We start from the raw sequence: 20,896 nt of genomic DNA, 5'->3' as shown, positions 1-20,896 counted from the left end.
CAAAAAAGTAAATTTCATTTGGAGCTGTGGGCAGAATATCTTGCTAATTTCCATTTATACCCTAAAAGAGTGGGACAAAAGTACTGTGTCGACAGGACGTTATCATCTTTGGGAATGAGTGATCCATGAGGACAGCAGCCACAAGTAAAATTGCACAATAGGAGGGGAAAATTCGGGTCTTTACATTTTCCTCTAAACAGTAGTTTCTAACTCTTGTCTAACACAGAACTCAGTGGTAGATCCAAGGGGAAAAAATGAGCTGAAGTTCTTAATGTTACCATTTAATACCCTATCTGAAACTCCTATCCTACATGTTTAGACGTTGCCTCAAGATTCAATAAAAAACAAAACTGAATCTTTAGGAATTTTAGTGGTCTACAAAAAAAAAAAAAAAAAGATGTCAAATTGGTTTATCCACCAACACCTTTTGCATATCTACTATCTGAACTAGCTCAACAGTACTTTTTGATAAATATATCCTAGAACTTTAATAGTTAAACATTAGACTACTATCTATTTCCCGTGATCATACAAATATCCTGTTAATACAAAGGTAGAAGTGCATCAAAAGCATTTATCTTTTATTACCAGTGAATAAACCGAAAAACCTTTCTGACTCAAAGATTAATTACATTTCCTGTTTTGAAAAGTGTTTGTTAGTAACTCCGGTATTTGTAAATACCATATGCTTAGCTGCCTAGCTGCCTTTGAATCCCCCAAAATGTGAGTAAACTGGCCTGAATAGCAGCCACTAGGAGAATAAACAAAAAGCAAATGTCATACAATGGATACTTAGATACTTAAATTTGTTTCAGATCTATTAGGGCAGCCTGTAACTAATCTATACTTGCAGCTATAATTTGCAATACCTGAGCACACACTTGCTGGGCAGATAAGTATGAGTAGTTTGGAAATGACTGATCCCAGCTATTAAGTTATGGAGTAGGCAGCCTTGAGTGCATCATGGAGGTATCCCTGAAGGTGAAAAATCAGTGATCTAGGCCAACATCCTTTGCTGATTTATCACATGACCTTGAGAAACTCACTACAATGCACCAAGCTACTTTATCAATAGTAAAAGAGAAATAGCTGTTCTCCACATACAATGCAAGGTTCAAATAAAATGAAAATGCTTTGTAAAATTATAAATTAGCTTTGCCAAAAATCTTAGGAAGAAAAGAATCAGATTATACTCAGGGATGATGAATCGATTTTAATCTTCAAGTTTCCTCATTCATAAACACATGATTTAAGCCAAAGATAAAGCAGAATAAGAAAAGCTAAATCATTTACAAAATATCAAAATGAGCTGCATCTGACATGGCTCAATCACACTGTCAATATAAATAGTGATTATACGAAAGCCTTGAATAGTGAACAATTTCAAACAACTTTTCCAGGCATTAAGATTATGCTAAAAGCCATTTAAAAAACCCAGACAACCATGAAATAAATGTATAAATAAGACTAAATCACAAAGTTGACAGAGATTTATGAAACAGATAAAACATAAGAGTAGACATTAAATAGGTTTAATGAATCCACTTCCTTTATTGCAGTAACCTCTGTACAAAGCAGCAACTGCAATACTCAACGTTAAAACATTAGAAAAGCATTTGTGTGACAGTTTTAGTACAGTATTATCAAAATATTACATTTTCAAACTTAGTAGATAAACATCCACCAGACCTCAAATCTTTAAATTATTTTTCCATACTCTTTAAAAATATGTAATGTCAGAAAGCATAAAAAAAGAATGTAAAAGGAAATTTGAAATACAAAATAATGTAACAAATAAATATTTGATTTGTTAATAATCAGCTAATAACACCATTCTCTAAACCCAGTGAATTTTTACCTAGAGATAATGAACTGTCAGCTGTCATTGCATAATTATTTATTTCCAAGTTATCACCAGTGATTATAACTAAAAAAAATTTTTGGCATTAAAATAATCAAATTCAGCATAAATAGAGTAGAACAGCTTCAACACTAGCTAGCATGTCTAAGAATCAACTGTTGGAATTTATTAGAGTACTACAACAACCTTGAAAATTTTGACCTGGTGTCTAATGTTAAGTGAAAGTAATGCATTTTTTCTTTAAAGTGAAAAGCTTCTTACATTATTTCACAGACAATATTACCCTCCCCCCATTATGCATATTTAGATATATTTTATGTACTTTATACACATATGTATGATGCATGACATTTGGTTCCTGTAGTATAGATCACAACAATGTTTTCCTGAATGGGAAAAACTTAAAAAAAAATTAAGTGTACCTGTGCACATTTCAAGATAGCAGCACTCAGTTATGCCCTATTATCCATTAAAAAAGTTCAAACATGATATTGTCTATTGAATAATATGACATTTCTACTGTCTTCCCCCCCAAACACTACAAAACCGCCAATAAATGGTACAATGCTGTGAGTTATAGGAAAAAGTTTTTAGAAAAACAATTACCTCATTCCCTTAGTTATTCTGAATTGTAAATTATCAGATGTTTTCATTATTAACTTAGTTCATACTCAGCAGCAAAAATACTGCACTACTGAACAGTTTTTTTAATAGATTTCTATCAAGATTCATGAAAACCTGCAAAAATTCTTCACCAGTGAAACTTATACCAATGAACACATTGAAATAAATGTACCCCATTTTCAAACTGAATGATAACTGTGTGAAGTTACATGCCCTTCATATAATCACCTTTGGAAAGGTGAAATGAAACCTGTATCTTTCAATCCGTGAACTTATGTTTACTGAAACAAAAAAAAATTAATCTGATGAATCTTGATCACTTTAAAATGCAAAAGACCAGCAACACATTATAAATACATACATGCATCTGTGTATGCATATATATATACACACACACACATACAGATATGTAGACATATTATCCCTTGAAATGTTTCTAGGAAATCCTTCCTTGAGTAAAAAATGAAAACTTCACATTAATAATTGCATATAAAGCTTTTAGTAACAGTACATATGTACTGTCAAAATTGTACTAGTAGACTATGATGTCAAAACAGACATTTCAAAAGCACAAACTGGCAGTTTTTCTTAACACAAAAGTTTTAAAGTATTAATGGATTAAATTTAAATGTTCAGAATAATCTGTTCAAACCTGAGTATATTAATTAAGACTAAGTGTACTTGACAACTGAATTAAGCCTAAAAACATTTCACTAAGAAACCAGTGGTCCATTTAACCATTTGATGAAACATTAAGTATTTTAATGATTTTTTTAAAAAGGATAGTACAGTGAAATACCACGTAGTGTTTACTGAAATATTCCATTAAATGACAATGCTTTGTCTAATTTTCCTCCAGTAAAATCTTGTAGCATTTTGTAGAAGTCCCTCAGATTTGAGGAAAACTAAATTAGGACAGATCTTTCTTATAATAAATACAAATAATCTTGAAGCTTTTTGTCTAAAGAATGACAATATGTGATTTTTCAGCATGGTATATAGAAGTACTGGATAAATCTTCAACCTTCCCTAAGGTTTCAAGAAATAATAGTCAAGTAAGATATAAATAACAGCCAATTAGAGGTTTTCAAAAAAAACAACAGAAGGTTTATTGGGCCTTTTTTCCCCTAGATCTACATTTATACATACTCATGCAAACCTAACCTTGGAGTCACTTTTTGGTTCCCATTTTTTTTTTTTCTTGCATTTTCATTAACTTGCCCTAATTCTCACCTTTAATATCTAAACAGACACTTTTACAAAAGAAATAGAAAACATATATATAGTACTTAACACTAATTGGTCAATGGAAAAAGAAAGGCGGTGTCAATTTTAAGGTGAAAGACACTAGAAATAAAAACAGTTGAAGGCAAAGTCTGACATTGTACAAATTTATAAAAGAGGATATATGGATGGAATTTGGTTAATTTCAGAAGGCACCTCAAGGCTAAAGGCTTTTTGTACTCCTTTCATCAATCAAAAAATAACATACTTTTATTGCTATTCAAGTAGCAAAGAAAAACTAACTCTCATGAGCTTCAGTCCAAAAACATCATTAAGACTGAGATAGAGAATTGACTAAAACTGAAGTCTCCATACACATATCAATGGAGCAACTTCCCTGTGTGCTTTCAAATTAATGAAATAGTGAAAAAAGTCCCAGTTCGCCATTGTGATGTTAATGTGTCATTGAAGATTTCAGTGTTATCAGTTACTTCACTAGGCACTGAAGTACCATCTGGAGGACTGTCCACTGTGCAGATAGAACATTTAAGAATAGAAAGTAAGGACGCTCTGATGATTTCCACGGACTAGGAGAATTGGTGGTAGGTCCTTGGACAGAGCTTCTAACCATGCCATGTAGAGAGCACTAGACACAGCACCTTTTCTTGCAACTGGGAGACTCCTAGTATTGAAAAAAGAAAGGAAATTAAGCAATGCACTTAAACTGAGAAGAATAAAATGTAATAAAAGTTATAAATTGAATCATAGTAACTAATACTACAGTTACAGATTATTTTTGAGTGTATGGAAATTCTGCATATAGTGTAGCCACTACTATACTTACATATCACTATTTCTTTTTTTCTAAGTTTGAACAAAAGATTTCTTAAATATTTCATAAAAAGAGCAAATAAATATTACTATAGACCATAACACAGTTGTTACCATTAAATCTAAAATTTTCCCTTAGAATTCTTCTAGGAGAAAGGGATGTTTCTATCTGAATTTAATTAGTGGTAACTATACATGGACAAATGAAATTCAAACATAGTTAATTCCACATATTAATGTTCAATTTCTCTTATCTTTCTGGGCTCTCATTTCCATTTGAGACAGTGGTAGTATATTCCAGCTGCTCCCCAGAGTGTTTCTCTCTAGATTTCTATGTTTTAGTGTCTTTCATTACAGATAGTATCGTCAGCAAAATCTGAAATTTTCTGGTGTATTAAATGTTTGTTGTTAATCAAAATAACAGTCCATTGGTATTACTTTATTTCATCATTTCGCATGTTTGCATAGGTCTAAGCCTTTCTTGCCTATTTAAGGACCCAGGCTCTAGGACTGAGAAAATATGGGTTCAAGAAAGACCTAGCTAATTTTGTTCAGTGGAAGAAAAGCCAGGGTGAGCATAAACATCTATATTCAATGCAAGGACACTGTATCTATATGTAAACTTTGTGTGTGGGCACTTGGAGGTGGAAATTCAGACAGGAACCACTTTTTAAATTTAATCCTCCACGTAACCTGATGGAGTTGTTTCTTCGAGGAAGCTACTTAGGGTCCAGAATACACTATTACGATAAATCTAATTGCTTAGATTCAATATAAGCATTTTGTTTTTCTTTCCTATCCTGAATGATACCTTCATGTGCTTTAAGCAAAGTGTATTAAAAAATTCTTGAGAAAAGATTTATGGTCGCCAAGGGGGAGAATGGAGGGAGTGTGATGGACGGGAGTTTGGGGTCAACAGATGCAAACTATTACATTTAGAATAAGTAAGCAATGAGGTCCTACTGTGTAGGCTCAGGGAACTATATCCAATCTCTTGGAATAGACCATGATGGAAGATAACATAAGGAAAGGAATGTATGTATACATATGACTGGGCTACTTTGCTGTACAGCAGAAACTGGCACATTGTAAATCAACTGTACTTTAATAAAAAATGAAAACAATTATTTTCTTCATAACCTAACTAAGTATACAGATATGTTCTTGGTAAGGGAAATGAACCTTAATTCCATTACCATAAAATGGATACCCAAGAACATCTTAGTATCAGTATTACTTACATGACAATGATATTAGCTGTGTTTGAATGTTCCTTTAATAATTCATTTAACCTGATCTGCCGGTATGTCTGAAATGAAACAGAACAAAGTCATCCTTAGACCTTTTGAAAACTGGAATTTACCCTGCTTCATACAACTATAAGTAGATGAAAAGAAAACAAAACCAATTTTGGTATAATAAAAATATCTGTTGCCTAATTTAAGAAAAAGTTAATGATTTGCACTATCCATATATAATTACGACGTAAAGTAGATGTAGTTTACACAGTTGGTACCTTTCTTAACCAGTTACTGTTCTTGATACTTACATCTTAGATACTTTTTGAAAATCACATGCAAGATAAATGAAAAGGAAGCAGGAGAGAAAGAATACCTTGGTCTTATAAAGTTCAAGCTCATTATCTGTTATTCGCCATGGTTCATCTTCTTTCATTTTATCTGCAATATCTTGTTCTTTATCATCTTCATGAAGTCTATACGGCTCAATCATTTCATCAAAAGCTACAATACTTAAAAAAAATAGAGAATAAAGATAATTAACTTTATTTTGAATTACTTAACAGTAAGATCTTAAACATTAAAGTTAACTTGAAAAGTTAGTGTAATTATAACTTCAGAAGTTAGTGTTTTCCAGTACTATGGTCCCTTCCATACCCTAACTGTAACCATCACTCTGGCAGTTTATTTTGAAAATAACAATCACTAGTTTCTCTTAACTGAATAGAAACTAGAACCATATTCATAATAAAGGAATTGCCATACCAACTGCTAATGCAGATCTCCCTGTAACTGCTCCTGCTCCCAGCCCATGCTCCTCAACCTAAATAAATTTCATCACATAGCTAAAATAGCCTTTTAAGTAGGAGGTAAAATTGTTACTCCTTTACTTGAAACACTCAGTAACTTTCCCAGTTTAAGTACCAATGAATAGAAGTACTGTTAAGAAAAGGTACTAAGAACATTTCGTATGGAGGAAAGTACAGATCTTAAACATTTGAGAAGATGCAAAATTAAGCTCTAGATCCAAAGGTACCCAAGTAGGACAAAAGATAGAAAAAGCTTTATTAATAGCATTCTAATCCCCTATAAACATGGAAAACGTATTTTTCAGTATCAAGTCTCATAGAAAGCTCCTGGTGTATATATATTGTTCTATTAAAAACAAATGTCTCCGGAGTTCCCATGGTGATGCAGTGGTTAACGAATCCGACTAGGAACCATGAGGTTGTGGGTTCGATCCCTGCCCTTGCTCAGTGGGCTAAGGATCCGGTGTTGCCGTGAGCTGTGGTGTAGGTCGCAGATGCGGCTAGGATCCCACATTGCTGTGGCTCTGGCGTAGGCCGGTGGCTACAGCTCCCATTAGACCCCTAGCCTGGGAACCTCCATATGCCGTGGGAGCGGCCCAAGAAATGGCAAAAAAGACAAAAAAATAAAAAAATAAAAATAAAAATAAAAACAAATGTCTCCCTAATTACAACCTCAAAGGTATAGCTGTTTTCTACTTAAAATGAATTCTTTATGCCAGCTTCATCATATAGCTAACATATATCTGGAAGTAATTAAAATTATGTATAATAATATAAATATGTACAGTTGTAACAACTTCCATATACCATTTTAAGGTAGAATAGTCCACAAGTCTACTTTTTTTTGACTCTCTGAGATTTCTGAATGTGATTACTATAGGCAAATTCTTAGATTTTTCCCCCCCTATTTTGGTAATAAAATAGTGAAAAGTAATATATATGCGGAATAGGGATTAAGTGGTCATAATGAACAATGGGGTGAACAATGGAAATTTAAAAACCATGTGGAATTTCTGTGGCACTAACGAGTTTCAGAAATTACTTGCAAAGTAGTAATAGAATTCATCTCTAAATATTGAAAACTCTTTGGGCTTACTTCAGTACCTGCAATAGGAATACCATCTGCTATATATTAAAAACAGGTTGACTTCACATGTAACAGTAATTAAGTGATCTGTTAGAGTCTCTGAGTAGGTCAATTAGAAATTTGTATAAAGTAATTTATCCAATAACTTACTTTTCTTTCTTTGGTTTAGTATTAATATCTCCTAAGACCATGATATCAGAGAAGTCTATCCGGAACTTGCTAAGCAAAGTAGCCATCCTAGAACAAAAGTGAACAGTATTGTGATACGTGAAGGCTATATATAGTAGTATTTTTATTCTACTTAGGGCTGAATCCACACATCTGAAAAGCATGATTTATAGGAAAAGTCCATCAGGTGCTAAACAAAGTCGTCCTGAATTACTTCAAGTGATACATTCATAAAGCAGACACCTACATTCTCTGAGTAGAAACTTGTTTTGAATTCTGTTGATTTCTCTGAATCTCTCCATAGTATCGAAAAAAAAAAAATGAATGGAAGGAACGAGACATTAATAATGAAATCTGAATGGCAGCTAGTTTTTTAAAAGTTAAATTTTATTCAAATTATATTGGTAAGTATAGGGAATTAAGTCTGAAATCCTCTATATGTTTAGGGCAGGTGCAGAAATGTAAACTGAGGTATAATAAGGCTTACTTGGGGAAACAGGAAATAAAGACAGAAAGGAAACAGGTGGACAGATCTTAAGGGAAGGGCCTGACTGTCACACAGACTTTCCATGGTATGTAACAGAGAAGAAGTTAAAAGTATTCGGGGCAGAGGCATGACATGGTGAAAGCTCCAGTTTCCAGATGTGAAACTGGGAGCAGTGTGCACAGTATATTATTAAATGGTCAGAGACAAGACACAGAGGACTTCAAGAAGTAGTGAAACCAGCACTAGCAGTGTGATAGGAGAGATAGAAATAAGACAATGGACAATGCTATTCTGTATTTCTGTTGTCTAGAAGTCTACAAAATATACCATATGAATGCCACTTTTGTGCACTTTCTATTTTTAAAAAATGTGCTTAATACTTCAAAGCCACAAGTATTTAAAGTTCTTCTAAAATGTCACTATATTAAAAATATTACATATAAGTAAAATGAAGTATCTATAACAAACATGAAAACAAGAGAGAATGAGGTTTTATTCATTTGACTAGAATTTTCAGCTTCACATAGAACAGAGCAAATGACATTTTCTGGATTGTCTAATTTTATACTATCAAATCTATATTGAAATAACGAAGTGCTACTAGGTAAATGTTCACCAATTTAAAACAGACTTACGCTCTCCGATCATGGTCTATTCTGTTTATTTTTCCACCAATGAATACTCTGATCTTACAATCCTTCCACTTTTTCTTGGTAGTCAGAAGATATGGTATCAATAAGGTCAAACCTGAATCATAAAAACATAACAGATCATTACCTAAACACTAATTTCTCTATCAAGAACTTTTAATTCAAGTTAGTTGCTATTTTCTCCAACTCAACATGAAATAAAATCTTTCTGTCTTTCCTAAATAATTCAGACAAAAAGCCACTTGGCTTTGCCTGGAAAAGCAAGGATGCCCAGTGGAGCCAGAGCCATGCGAGAAAGGCAGAGAAGTGGACTAATGGCCTGGCAAGGTCAGGAGACTACAGTTACACATCAGGACTGAAGAAATGAGAATATTCATTGAAGCTAATGTGAGCCGTTTCTCACTGAAATGAGAAACATAAAAAAAAGCTGGCATGAACTCTGCAGTGTTGGACTGGAAGTGGTTTCATCTATACCTGTATATATGCAAGAAAACATACATATGTGTATTTCCTTGATCTGTCCACTGACAGAGCCTGGGAACAGTGACACCCTAGCAGCAACAGACATACCTAAAGCCCTGACCTTTGTTTGTAAATACCACTCTCTACTAAAAGGAATCAGGCTCTTTGGATAAAGGGTGACTCAAGGGCCGGTGTAGGTAAAGTACAAAACTGAGCCTGGAACATCTTGCAGAAAATAAATGACATGACAAATGGACACAGGAGTCAGCCTAGAAAGGATACTGCTGGCCAAATCTGGGTCATCATCAAAACAAATAATAAGCATGAAAAATCTTACCCAATAAATAAAATAGGAATCTGTAAGTACACATAGATAGAAATAAAGAGGAAACTCTTCTTTATAATAAAATACCAGGCAATAAATGAGGAAGAAATGACAGGATTGGAAAAATCATCATTTGGCAACCACAGACACATCACAATAACAATAACAGGGAGAATAAATTCAGGTAGAAATATCAATGGATGCTAAACATGGCGGCAGCAGTCACAGTAACAATGGTATATTTATATAGTCTCAAAGTAACTCCCCATCCCACAAATACCTGTAAGTATAAAAAGGGTTAACAATAACTTTTCAGTATATGAAAACCACCTTCCTCAACGGTCAAAGCTACCTTCATCAGTTATGAACAAATCAACATGGTATGTCACCTGGTGAGAAAAGGGCAGAAGAGCACAGCATCACTTCCGTGATATTTCTACCCAAAATACGTAACTTGAAACTGATTATGATGAATCATCAAACAGCACTCCAAATTGAGTGACATTCTACAAAATGGTCCATAATATTTTTTTTTAAATGTTGAAGTCATGAAGCTCAAGAAAAGACTGAGCAACTTTCAAACTGAAGGACAATGAAGACATATGACAACTAAGTGTGAAGCCTGATTCTGGAAGTAATCCTGTTGCTTTTGGGAATATTGGCCTAATGGGAACTGGGTCTATGGGTGAAGAGTACATGCCATTGCCTAGTACTAGCCCCACAACTTCAGAAAATTTAAACTTGTCAAAAAATGTTAGCAACCTTACCTCCATCATCAAAAAGCCACCAGACATCAATTGTATTCTTTCCCTGTTTTTTCTGAAACTGTGTACTAGCTTCAAGAAGCTTTTGGTCAGCTACATTTAGAGGAGCAGCAGGGCCTTTGGATTCTAAAGAATTAAGCAGAAAAATAAAGATATAAGGGAGGTAAATATTAAAGTATCTTTAGCTAAATTCCTATAGTTCCCTAACTTTTGTATATTCAAATGTTTATAACATACATAGTTGTATACATGGCATCCATCATAAAGTTTCAGTTGTCTACAATTTAAACATACTTTCAGAATAGTTATGATAAATCTATCTCTTTAATACCTAAATTCATCCAAATTACCTTGCCTAGTTTCTAATATTTTGTCTTTTTTTTGGGGGGGGGGTATTTTCTAGGGCCGAATCTGTGGCAAATGGAGGTTCCCAGGCTAGGGGTCCAGTCAGAGCTGTGGCCGCCGCTCCAGAGCCACAGCAATGCCAGATCCGAGCCATGTCTGTGTCTGAGACCTACACCACAGCTCACAGCAACGCCAGATCCTTAACCCACTGAGCGAGGCCAGGGATCGAACCTGCAACCTCATGGTTCCTAGTCGGATTCGTTAACCACTGAGCCAGGACAGGAACTCCGAGTTTCTAATATTTTGAAACATTCTGAATGAAAGAGAATCATAAAAATCAATCAAGAAAATTATAACTTGCTGCTATATTTTTATTTCTGGAAAGCTGTTTTAGGCTTATTGGGCAAATTTGTTTATGCCTGTTCCCTAAACATATTTCTTTTATAATCTGGTTTCACAATAATTTAAAGCTCAAAAATTTTAAGTACAATATTCTCATCTGTAATATAAAAAGGCAGAAGGGAGTGGAGACATTTCAGTACAATCTTGTAATCATCACAGTGAAACCTCTCAGTCTAAGGAAGAACTCCCTTATCTTTACCTAACTTTCGTCTCCTCAATAGGTGAGGCCCAATTCTAAACCTATATAACCACATCTTTCTCTGAACCACAGAAAGATGGTGGAAAATTCCCAGGAAGGGCACCCATCTGCTATAGGTCTAAAAAACAGTTTCTCAAGGGAGTTCCCATTTACATCCCCAGAAAAGAAAAAAAGAGTTGGAACTGGCTCTGTGAGCAAGCAAATGACTATAATGAAATCCCTACATCAAATTTTAAAAGCATAAATCCACAGAATCACTTTTGTAGAATGTGATCCAATTGAATCACTTTTGTAGAATGTCTTTCATTCACTTTTCATGCTGCCATGATGTACGCAAACATGACGAATGATTGTGCATGATGAAATAATATGGCTACCAAACCACACTGCTCCATAACTCTCACCTCTATCTCCTTCTCATAAAATTCATGTACGTTGACATGACTGTGTATCTCCCAAACGCAGCAGGACTGTGAGAAATATTGTAATTTTTGAAATGAGAAATATATTAGTATCAAAATTAAGGACTTGGCTGGGTACAACTGATGGTAAAGAATGCAAGTGACACTGTCAATAAACCTATTTCAGTGTCTCTACTTATCATCTAAACCATGCAGTTTAAATTAAAAAATTAATACTGACTTTCAGCATTTGAATATTTCAGAAATGCCATGATGATTTAAAAGAATTGTCTTTGATATATCACCTTTTCCTGGGATGATTAAATGCTTTACTTGGGCTAACTATAACTTTTCTAATCTGCATTTAATAAATAACTGTAACATCACCTCACCATGGAAATAAAAACTAAGGTAAAGAAGAAAATAATAAGACTGGAGTTAAAGAATTAACAGTATGAGAAAAAGGATTAAAATAAAATGATGAAAAATGCCTGCCTTTTTTCAACAGTGGTTGAGTTGGAGTCTTGCCATCCTCTTCCTCATCTAGATTATGTTTAAAAAACACAAAATATAAGTTAATTGTCTTTATATTAATAAAATAATGAAAATGTAAATAGAACACATTTATAAACAAAACATAGTATGAAGAAACTGTGAAAAATAATTAAGATTGAAGATACTCTCTGCACTGAGTGAGTGTTCACAATTTTAGAAAGCCAGCCTGTATCAGGGCTACTGAGTAACAACCATCCCTATTTCACTCCTGTAAAAGTGACAAAATCTTTGAATTTTTTGAAGTTTAAACCATACTTGAAATCAATTGAAAAGTTGTTGAACTATGGCTTGTAGAGTAAAAATATATTAAGAAACTGGTGTTGTGGGTAATACATACATTTCAGACATGCCACTGCATCACTGTGCAAGTGACTAACAAGTAATTTTAGAAACACGTAATAGATATTTGGTACTTTTAAAAATTAATTACCACTTGAAATATTAAGGAATTTGATCAGAGACAAGAGTCTTTTGACTTATATAAAATGCCAGGTTACATAAGAGTGATTTCTCAAATACCTAAATTTATATGTGTGTGTGTGATGTATATACATATATGTGTGCATATTTGGTCTATTTCTATTTATGTATCTATAAATATTTTCTGGGTTTAGTAGGTTTTCTAATCTTAATTTCTTTTCTTATTATAAACTGTACAATTTGTTTAAGTTCATAGACTCCCAACTTGGACAGGAAAGAGTATATCACAGTCCGCTCTTGAGTCAGACTCCCAGCATTCCAGGATTAACCCTTTTTCTGGCTGTGTAACTTTGAGGTAGTTACTCAACTCCTTACTTCCCTCGTTTGTTAAAAGGATGAACAATACCTGCCTCTTAAGACTGTTATACTACAAGCATTAATTCACTTTGCTCAGTGCCTAACACAAAACACATACTCAAAGGGTACTCTTTTTGTTCCTTTGAATACTGTATGCCTCAAGACAGACATACCAAATATAACTATACCAGAATACTTATAATTCTGAAGACTTAAAATTGTATAAACTTTTCTTTATTTTCTCTAACTTTGACAATTATTGGCTAAATAGAAAATAAACACAAAATAAAATGCTATTTTTGAGTGGTAATTTTTTATGCCTGTTATAGAACAAGAAACATTTCGATTATTACATGAAATTGTACTGTAGTAAATATTGTTCTTATAAAAAGATACTTTTTATTATCTTTAATGATAAAAACACTTACAAATGTAACTTTGGACATTCTACACTCACTTCACTGCTCAAGAAATGTCAAGGAAATCTTGACACTTAAAAATCATTTAAGTTGGGTTAAAGGCATTTACATTTTTGTAATAAAAAGATGAGTAGAAATGTACTGACTCAGTTACCTACTCTATAATACGTAATGACTTCATATACTGTACACATTAATGAGCTACTCTATGAATAACATCTACTACAATGAGGGAGGAATAGTTCTTTTGATAAATACTACTTCTTTACCTCCCATCATAGCTTTATCTATTAATTCCCATCAGAGTCCATAAAGAAAGGATCTGTTTTAGACAAGAGAAAAGGACGACAACAACAAAAAAGAGAAAATAAAATAATATATACCATAAACTGAAAGTAAATACAGGAACATAAGAAGAGTTATCAGAACCAGTTTATAGAATTTTGAGGTGAAACAGAAAAAAAATTATAATCAAGCCAGCAAAGAACTGAAATGGAAAATGGGTCTCAGTTAAACTCTCAACTACCACTACTCTAAGCAAACAGGGTAAATAAAGAGGAAAGAAAAAGCAACATTAATGCTTCTGTATCATCTGGGAGAGATTTCAGAGACAGGATTTGTCCAAGGTTATCAATTTTAGAATAAGAATAGTAGTTAGTTTACAAGAATCAAAAAGCATGATTATATATGGTTTGATGATTTATAGTACAGATTTTTTCTTACTGCAGTGTCAACTGGGAGCAGGACAGATGGAGATATTCAACTGAACAGAGGTAGGAGAGTGAGGGTGGGACAGTAAGATTTGGAAGTCATCCCTCTTTTTTCCTCATAAACATGACAGAGATTTGTGGATGAAACTATTTCAAATTCTTAGGAGAGCTGGAAATCTTTTTGAGACTTAAACCACATCAGCCGCTAGGGTTATTTATGTCTATAATTATGGCCTAAAAGTTCAGCAACCAAATATAAATAGCTCATTTTTTGCATAGGACCATAATTGTGGAATAAAATTACACTTAATTTTTATTACACTATTTTACCTGAACAATACCAGGTACAGTAGATGAAAAAATATTCTGAGTAACTCAGCACATAAACAAAACTCCTGGTATTGAAATATCTTCATTTACCAAAAAATTGTGTAAGTTAATTTTATAAACCTCATTCTTTTTGGGGTTATCATATGCTATACACAAATTACTCCCAAACTACCGTGCTTCTCTCCAAGCTCAGATTTAACCTATGCTTCAAATTAAAATTAAGTGTAAATAAAAACATACAAAAGTATAGATAAAAAGCATATTAGCATATAATTAATTGGCATGGCTTCTATTCCATGACCTACTCTAATGCCTTAAAAATTACCAATCATTTGTAGCCATTTTTTGAAAGGCATAAAATTTGAGCAACTAGAGATGAACAGTACAAGTTTCAGAACTGTACTTTGTTACTTTGTAAGATACAGCATATAATAAAAACTATTTCTTTCAAAGTTACCATTTATTAAATTTATTATTAGTCAAATTACCAATTTATTACCATTAAAATTTCTTGTTTGAAAAAAATTACCTTTATGTGTAATGGATTTTTCACTAGATGGTTTAGAAGTATCTAAATCTGATTTTTTACTATACTCCATACTTAGTACCACATCCTTGACACCAGGCGATTTCTCTTGTGATGACAGTAATTCTTCTGTAGACAGAAAAGTATTCCAAATGTTATCTACATCGTATTTTAACCAAAGAGGGCATCATGGTATAATATCAACTATATGACAGCTCTAAGAAAAAATTTATTATGAATAATGGTAAAAATTTATTATGAGTAATAGTAAGTTTACAATAAAGGATTTATTATATAAACAAATGTGAAATGACTGTTCACTTAATTATCTTCAGCCATAACTAAAGTCAGACCTCTAAATTAGGTGTTAGATTTATAGAACATAAGAATCTGGTAGACAAAAGAATGATATATCAAATGTTAACCTATTCTCAAAATCTTCTACACATACAAGAAAATGTAGAATGTGACAAATTTTCATATACATGTAAGATGACAAACAGTTAAAAATGATATCCATGACAACAGAGCCAAATCTAGGTGACAGAGTCCTGTCCTAATAAGCTCATGGAGCAAGTGCTATCTATTTTTAAAGCACTTTCCTCATTTTCTGGGTTTTTTTTTTTTTTTTTGGGGGGGGGGGGGAGTTAGTAAACATTTAGTGTCCACCATAAAAACATCTGTCATAAAGACAAACTTTTTTGTGTGTGTCTTTTGTCTTTTTAGGGCTGCAAACAGATATGAAACTGGCCATCTCTCCATAATCCTCATCACCGATACATGTGTACTAAGAGAAGTAACAACAGAAACTATGTGAGCCTAGGACCCAGCACTATACCAAGAGCTGTATATCCTATTTTATCTTCACAGTAACCCTATGAAGTAAAGATGAGGAAACTAAGCCTTGTAAGTCAACAGATATGCCCAGGCTACAAAAAATACTATTAAGAGAAAAACCTGGAATTTTTAAAGCATATCTGACTCCACAGTCTAAGCCCTTAAGCCTTGTGCTAAACAAAATTCCTTTTCCAAACATTAATGATGAATAATGAGGCTTTTGAAACAATTTTTATAATGATTATAAACACATGAAAATATATTCTTCAAGTTTCAAATCCCAGCAAATTTTAGAACTCTATAATTTATTAACTGCTATTTTTGAGTGAAAGGGAACACTAGTAATAATTACGCCGAGTTAACAGGTATCCTAAACCTAAATTAACTGTTAGAGCAAGAGAGAATGGAAAGAGTATTTTGCAAGGCCTACTCCAGAGGAAGAAAATGCATTTTCAGCAGGCCATACTTTTGTGTAACATGGATAAAGACCTCTAAGCATTCCTTTCAGAACTGCACAATACCTTTAAAATGCAGGGGGGAGTGGGAGGATTAAAACAGTTTAAATACATAAACAGATGACAAAGGTTCGTTATAAGCCTCAGCTATTGAGGGTTAGCTAATTTTGATGACCTGGTTAATTAATTGATGAGAGTAAAATATTAGGTATGCAAATTTTCTTAAGCTTATACTGTTTTTCAAACTACCAGAAAATCATGAGCCGGTATGGAATTTTGCATAGTTTTTATAAAGGTGGCAAAAGCAATAAGTATACCTTAATAGGTTTTAAACTTAATTTAAAAAATGTTTTTAAATGCCTAAAAAATTACACAGTTGAAGAGAAGATTAGTGGGAATCGGGTTAGAGAACAGGGGAAGAGTATGATGGAGGCTATAATAAAGTAGCACAAGGGAGATCTTTGTGGCAATGGAATAGTTCTGTATCTTGATTGCGGTGCTGGTTACATGAATCAACATATGTGACAAGTGGCACAGAACTACACACGTGCACGCATGTACACATGTACACACAACTATACATAAAACTGATGACATCTGGGTAAGGTAAATACCCCCGATGAAAATTTCCTGGTTTGATACAGAACTATAGATGTGCAAGATGTTACCAATGGAGGAAAGTGGATGAAGGGTACACAGGACTCCTGTATACTATTTTTTGCAACTTTCTGTAAACCAACAATTATTTCAAAGTGAGAAAATTAAAAAAGAATAATTTATAGGGTCTTTTCTGAAGAAAGAGTAAATGATATAACCAAGTGTATTTTTTCATTATTAATACCTCCATGTAAAAGCATGACTTTCATAGACATGAAAATGTCTAAAAATGTTTTCCTCTGGTTATTTTATCTATCCTCTATTTTTACAAATTTGACCAAACTACAAGCATAGCTGTTTGTTTCTCTTAAACTTATGATTTCAATTGAATTTTATTTTATTAATAATTACTAGCCATCATCCAGGTTGGTACAAAGAGAAAATACAAAACTTTGGTGAAGCCAAACAAATCCAATCTTAAAATACCATACAGTAAGTATAGTCACAGAATGGATGGTAAATAATAAAATTATCAAAAAATTTGTAGAACTACATATAATTTTATAACAAAGTACTTTGTATTTTTAAAAGAAAAAAATGTAGCAAACAATATTTACCTTGTCCTTGAAGATGAGATATATCCAGACCCTCTTGTAGGCGGATAACAACTACTCCGTATTGTATATCAAAGGCATCACTATAACAGACAAAAAAAACAAAACATTATTTTAATCACAAAAATTTCTCCGTCTCCTCTCTAAAATGAAGGCAATAGTAGATGATTTCTAACAAGACTCTCTGCTTTAAATGTCTTATTTTTAAAATACGCTTTGAAAATTATCGTGATATCTGTATAATGTTACTTTCAAATGCTATACCATTTCCTTTCCCCTCTTCTATAATATCTCTAAAACTACTCAAGTATAGACCTTACATGATCAGGTCAAAATATGTCAGTAAAAGGTCTTTTGTTGTTGTTGTTTTAAATCACAACGAGAGAGTTTTGGCCTCATTCCTCTGCTGAATTAACTAAAGTCAAAAGATATTTACTGGAAAAAAAAAAAAACAAAAAACAGACACGCTAACCTTCTTCAGCTGTATTGTGAAAGACCTAATTAATTATTAGAGAAGAATAACTACAAGTATTTTTTAAAATAGTTAATAAATCAATTGAATCAAAATCAATTTCCTTAAGGAAAAGCCAAGAAATATAAGAGCTCTTAGTTTCCTGAAGATTAAAACGGCTAAATGTTTTTGCTATAAGCTATAGAAATACTTAGAGTAATACTTGACTTTCAGAGCAAGTATTTATTTCTGTTCCTACAAGGTCAGAGTCAGAAAGATTCCTTTCTTTCAGTGCTCCCATTATGACAAATACAACTAATAATGAATGATCTGCAAATCATTCTTTTTCTCTATCCTAGGATAATTACTCCATCTCACTGGTCTTGCATCCTGAGAGAGAAAAGGCACAGGCCCACATGATACAGTCTTGCTTCACAATGTCCTTTCCCTAATCCCCATATATACAGAGTACAGACGACAGAATTACAAAGGTAAAGTGAAATGTTGCTGACAAAAAAGTAATAAATCCAAAGAGCAGTCACAACCTATGACAAACCAGCAGAGCTTGAATTTTACTAAAGCCATTTAACAATTAGGAAATCTCAGTTATCATGTATTTTACTAGTCAATACAAGAGATTCTTTAAAAAGTAAAGGTCTGGTTACTTCCACAAAGACATTTTAAGGTAGCTAAGAAAATAAAACTATCATATGGGATACAGGCAAATAATTACACGGTTCTATCTGAACTACAACAGGAGTTCTGGGAAGGGAAATAACTCCGGTGAGTTAAGGGTAAACAGGTAAATTTACAAAGATATAGAATTTGAATCTAATCTTGAGTTATTTTGCCAAATACAATTTTTAAAAAAAATGATAATTGTACATAAAGAAATACTTTATAAGGAGTGAACAGTTCTATTTCATCAGCAGGTATGACAAGAAAGACTACTCTTCAATCAAGTACGATGCAGTGATACTTCTATCTTCTATAAAACAGTGTGAATGAGGTAAAGAGAATCTTGAAAAGCACTTTCTTTTCATAGTATTCCTAGTATTCAAAAAATTTAGCAGAAATAACAAGTTTTATTCTTTTTATTAAATGAGTTTCAGAAAGCATTTGTAATAAACAGATATATATGTAAAATTAATAACATGGGTAGAGTAAAATTAGAAAGATAAAAGAAAAACAAAGAATCCACTCGAGAACCTATATGAGGGAAGTTGATGTAAATCAACACTAAGTTCTCTGATTAACATCACTGGAAACACAACCAAAAAGTGAATAGTAAACTCAGAACTTAATACTTCAAAGTGGTGGAAAAGCAAACCTTTAAGTGCACTTTTTAATTTTTATTATTATTTATTTTTTTGCTTTTGGGGCCACACCCACAGCATATGGAGGTTCCCAGGCTAGGGGGTCTAATCGGAGCTGTAGCTGCTGGCCTACACCTCAGCCCGGACTGTCAACCCACTGAGCGAGGCCAGGCATCAAACCCGCAACCTCAGGGTTCCTCATCAGACTGATTTCTGCTTCTGGTTTTAAGTGCACTTAAAAAAAAAAAAAAAAAAGTAAATAACTTTTTTTTTTGTCTTTTTGCTATTTCTTTGGCCGCTCCCGCGGCATATGGAGGTTCCCAGGCTAGGGGTCTAATCGGAGCTGTGGCCACTAGCCTACGCCAGAGCCACAGCAACGCAGGATCCGAGCCGCATCTGCAATCTACACCACAGCTCATGGCAACGCCGGATTGTTAACCCACTGAGCAAGGGAAGGGATTGAACCCGCAACCTCATGGTTCCTAGTCGGATTCGTTAACCACTGCGCCATGACGGGAACTCCCGTAAACAACTTAATAGATGAAACTTCAAATGATTAATTGCAAATTTAGTTCAAGAAGAAAGGAAATCTAAACCTCTGAGGTTGGTATCAGATTCATATCTGATAATGATATTACTTAGAAGGTGACGGGTCTGACATTTGGCATATATGCTTAGCAACAGCTGTAGGGATATGCAAAACTTATTAACTTAAATGGGAAGCAGCAAGTGGGGGGTGGAGGAGGTGGGGAGGGAGGGAAGGAAGGGAGAATATTCCTGCATATAAAGAAACTTAATTTTTTTTGTTGTTCTTATTAGTTCATCAATTTAAAACCCAAATAATTCTGTGTGATTATTTTCATTCTTATGCTTCTACTTGAAGAGATTATATTAGAAACAAACTTCAAAAAGTTCAGAATATTTTCTGAATTGTTATTGAATTAAAATGATACTTACTGAAATAAGTTTATATACAAATCCACATCCCTCATATCTGCTTGCAACCAATCTTTCTTAAATCCAAGGACAAGAGTGTTTGGCTTCATACGTCCAAGACCAGCAGCCTAAAAAAGAAATACACAACTTTAACGATAATGCTATTCACAAAATGTTTTCTTTTTTTCTTTTTTTTTTTTTTTGTCTTTTTGTTGTTGTTGTTGCTATTTCTTGGGCCGCTCCTGCGGCATATGGAGGTTCCCAGGCCAGGGGTTGAATCGGAGCTGTAGCTACCGGCCTACGCCAGAGCCACAGCAACGCGGGATCCGAGCCGTCTGCAACCTACACCACAGCTCACGGCAACGCCGGATCGTTAACCCACTGAGCAAGGGCAGGGACCGAACCCGCAACCTCATGGTTCCTAGTCGGATTCGTTAACCACTGCGCCACGACGGGAACTCCCACAAAATGTTTTCTAAATGATGAAATCCTCCAA

General features: G+C 33.6%; 1 protein-coding gene and 1 long non-coding RNA gene across 9 annotated transcripts in view; one reads left to right on the top strand and one right to left on the bottom strand.

The window, feature by feature from the left end:
* Window positions 1–20,896, top strand: part of LOC102162098 (uncharacterized) — a 126,682-nt gene that overhangs the window by 38,163 nt on the left and 67,623 nt on the right. For 3 of the 7 annotated variants that reach the window (XR_014838742.1, XR_014838743.1, XR_014838744.1), the window contains 2 exons: window positions 15,921–16,100; window positions 19,081–19,157. This is a non-coding gene — a long non-coding RNA (uncharacterized LOC102162098). Of the gene's footprint in view, window positions 1–15,920; window positions 16,101–18,507; window positions 18,640–19,077; window positions 19,158–20,896 lie in introns of those variants that run through there. The other 4 variants (XR_002341890.2, XR_301980.4, XR_014838741.1 and 1 more) reach the window with 3 other exon arrangements.
* The window catches only part of SLC12A2 (solute carrier family 12 member 2), a 92,938-nt gene continuing 73,569 nt past the window's right edge, over window positions 1,528–20,896 (bottom strand). The window contains exons 18-27 of one of the 2 annotated variants that reach the window (XM_003123899.6): window positions 20,422–20,528; window positions 17,701–17,780; window positions 15,198–15,323; window positions 12,373–12,420; window positions 10,534–10,656; window positions 8,965–9,076; window positions 7,825–7,911; window positions 6,155–6,290; window positions 5,782–5,849; window positions 1,528–4,391 (exon numbers count right to left, since the gene is read on the bottom strand). In XM_003123899.6, coding sequence (XP_003123947.1) covers window positions 4,256–4,391; window positions 5,782–5,849; window positions 6,155–6,290; window positions 7,825–7,911; window positions 8,965–9,076; window positions 10,534–10,656; window positions 12,373–12,420; window positions 15,198–15,323; window positions 17,701–17,780; window positions 20,422–20,528 — 1,023 coding nt within the window. In that variant the 3' untranslated portion in view covers window positions 1,528–4,255. The remainder of the gene's footprint in view (window positions 4,392–5,781; window positions 5,850–6,154; window positions 6,291–7,824; window positions 7,912–8,964; window positions 9,077–10,533; window positions 10,657–12,372; window positions 12,421–15,197; window positions 15,324–17,700; window positions 17,781–20,421; window positions 20,529–20,896) is intronic. The other variant, XM_005661615.3, reaches the window with a different exon arrangement.

This window comes from Sus scrofa, chromosome 2, assembly GCF_054392235.1.
Source record: "Sus scrofa isolate SSC_HxYL_T2T_F1_AM1 chromosome 2, Sscrofa_HxYL_maternal_Yorkshire_Landrace_v2.0, whole genome shotgun sequence".
NCBI classification, from domain to species: Eukaryota; Metazoa; Chordata; class Mammalia; order Artiodactyla; family Suidae; genus Sus; species Sus scrofa.
This window is presented reverse-complemented; position numbering and strand designations above follow the sequence as displayed.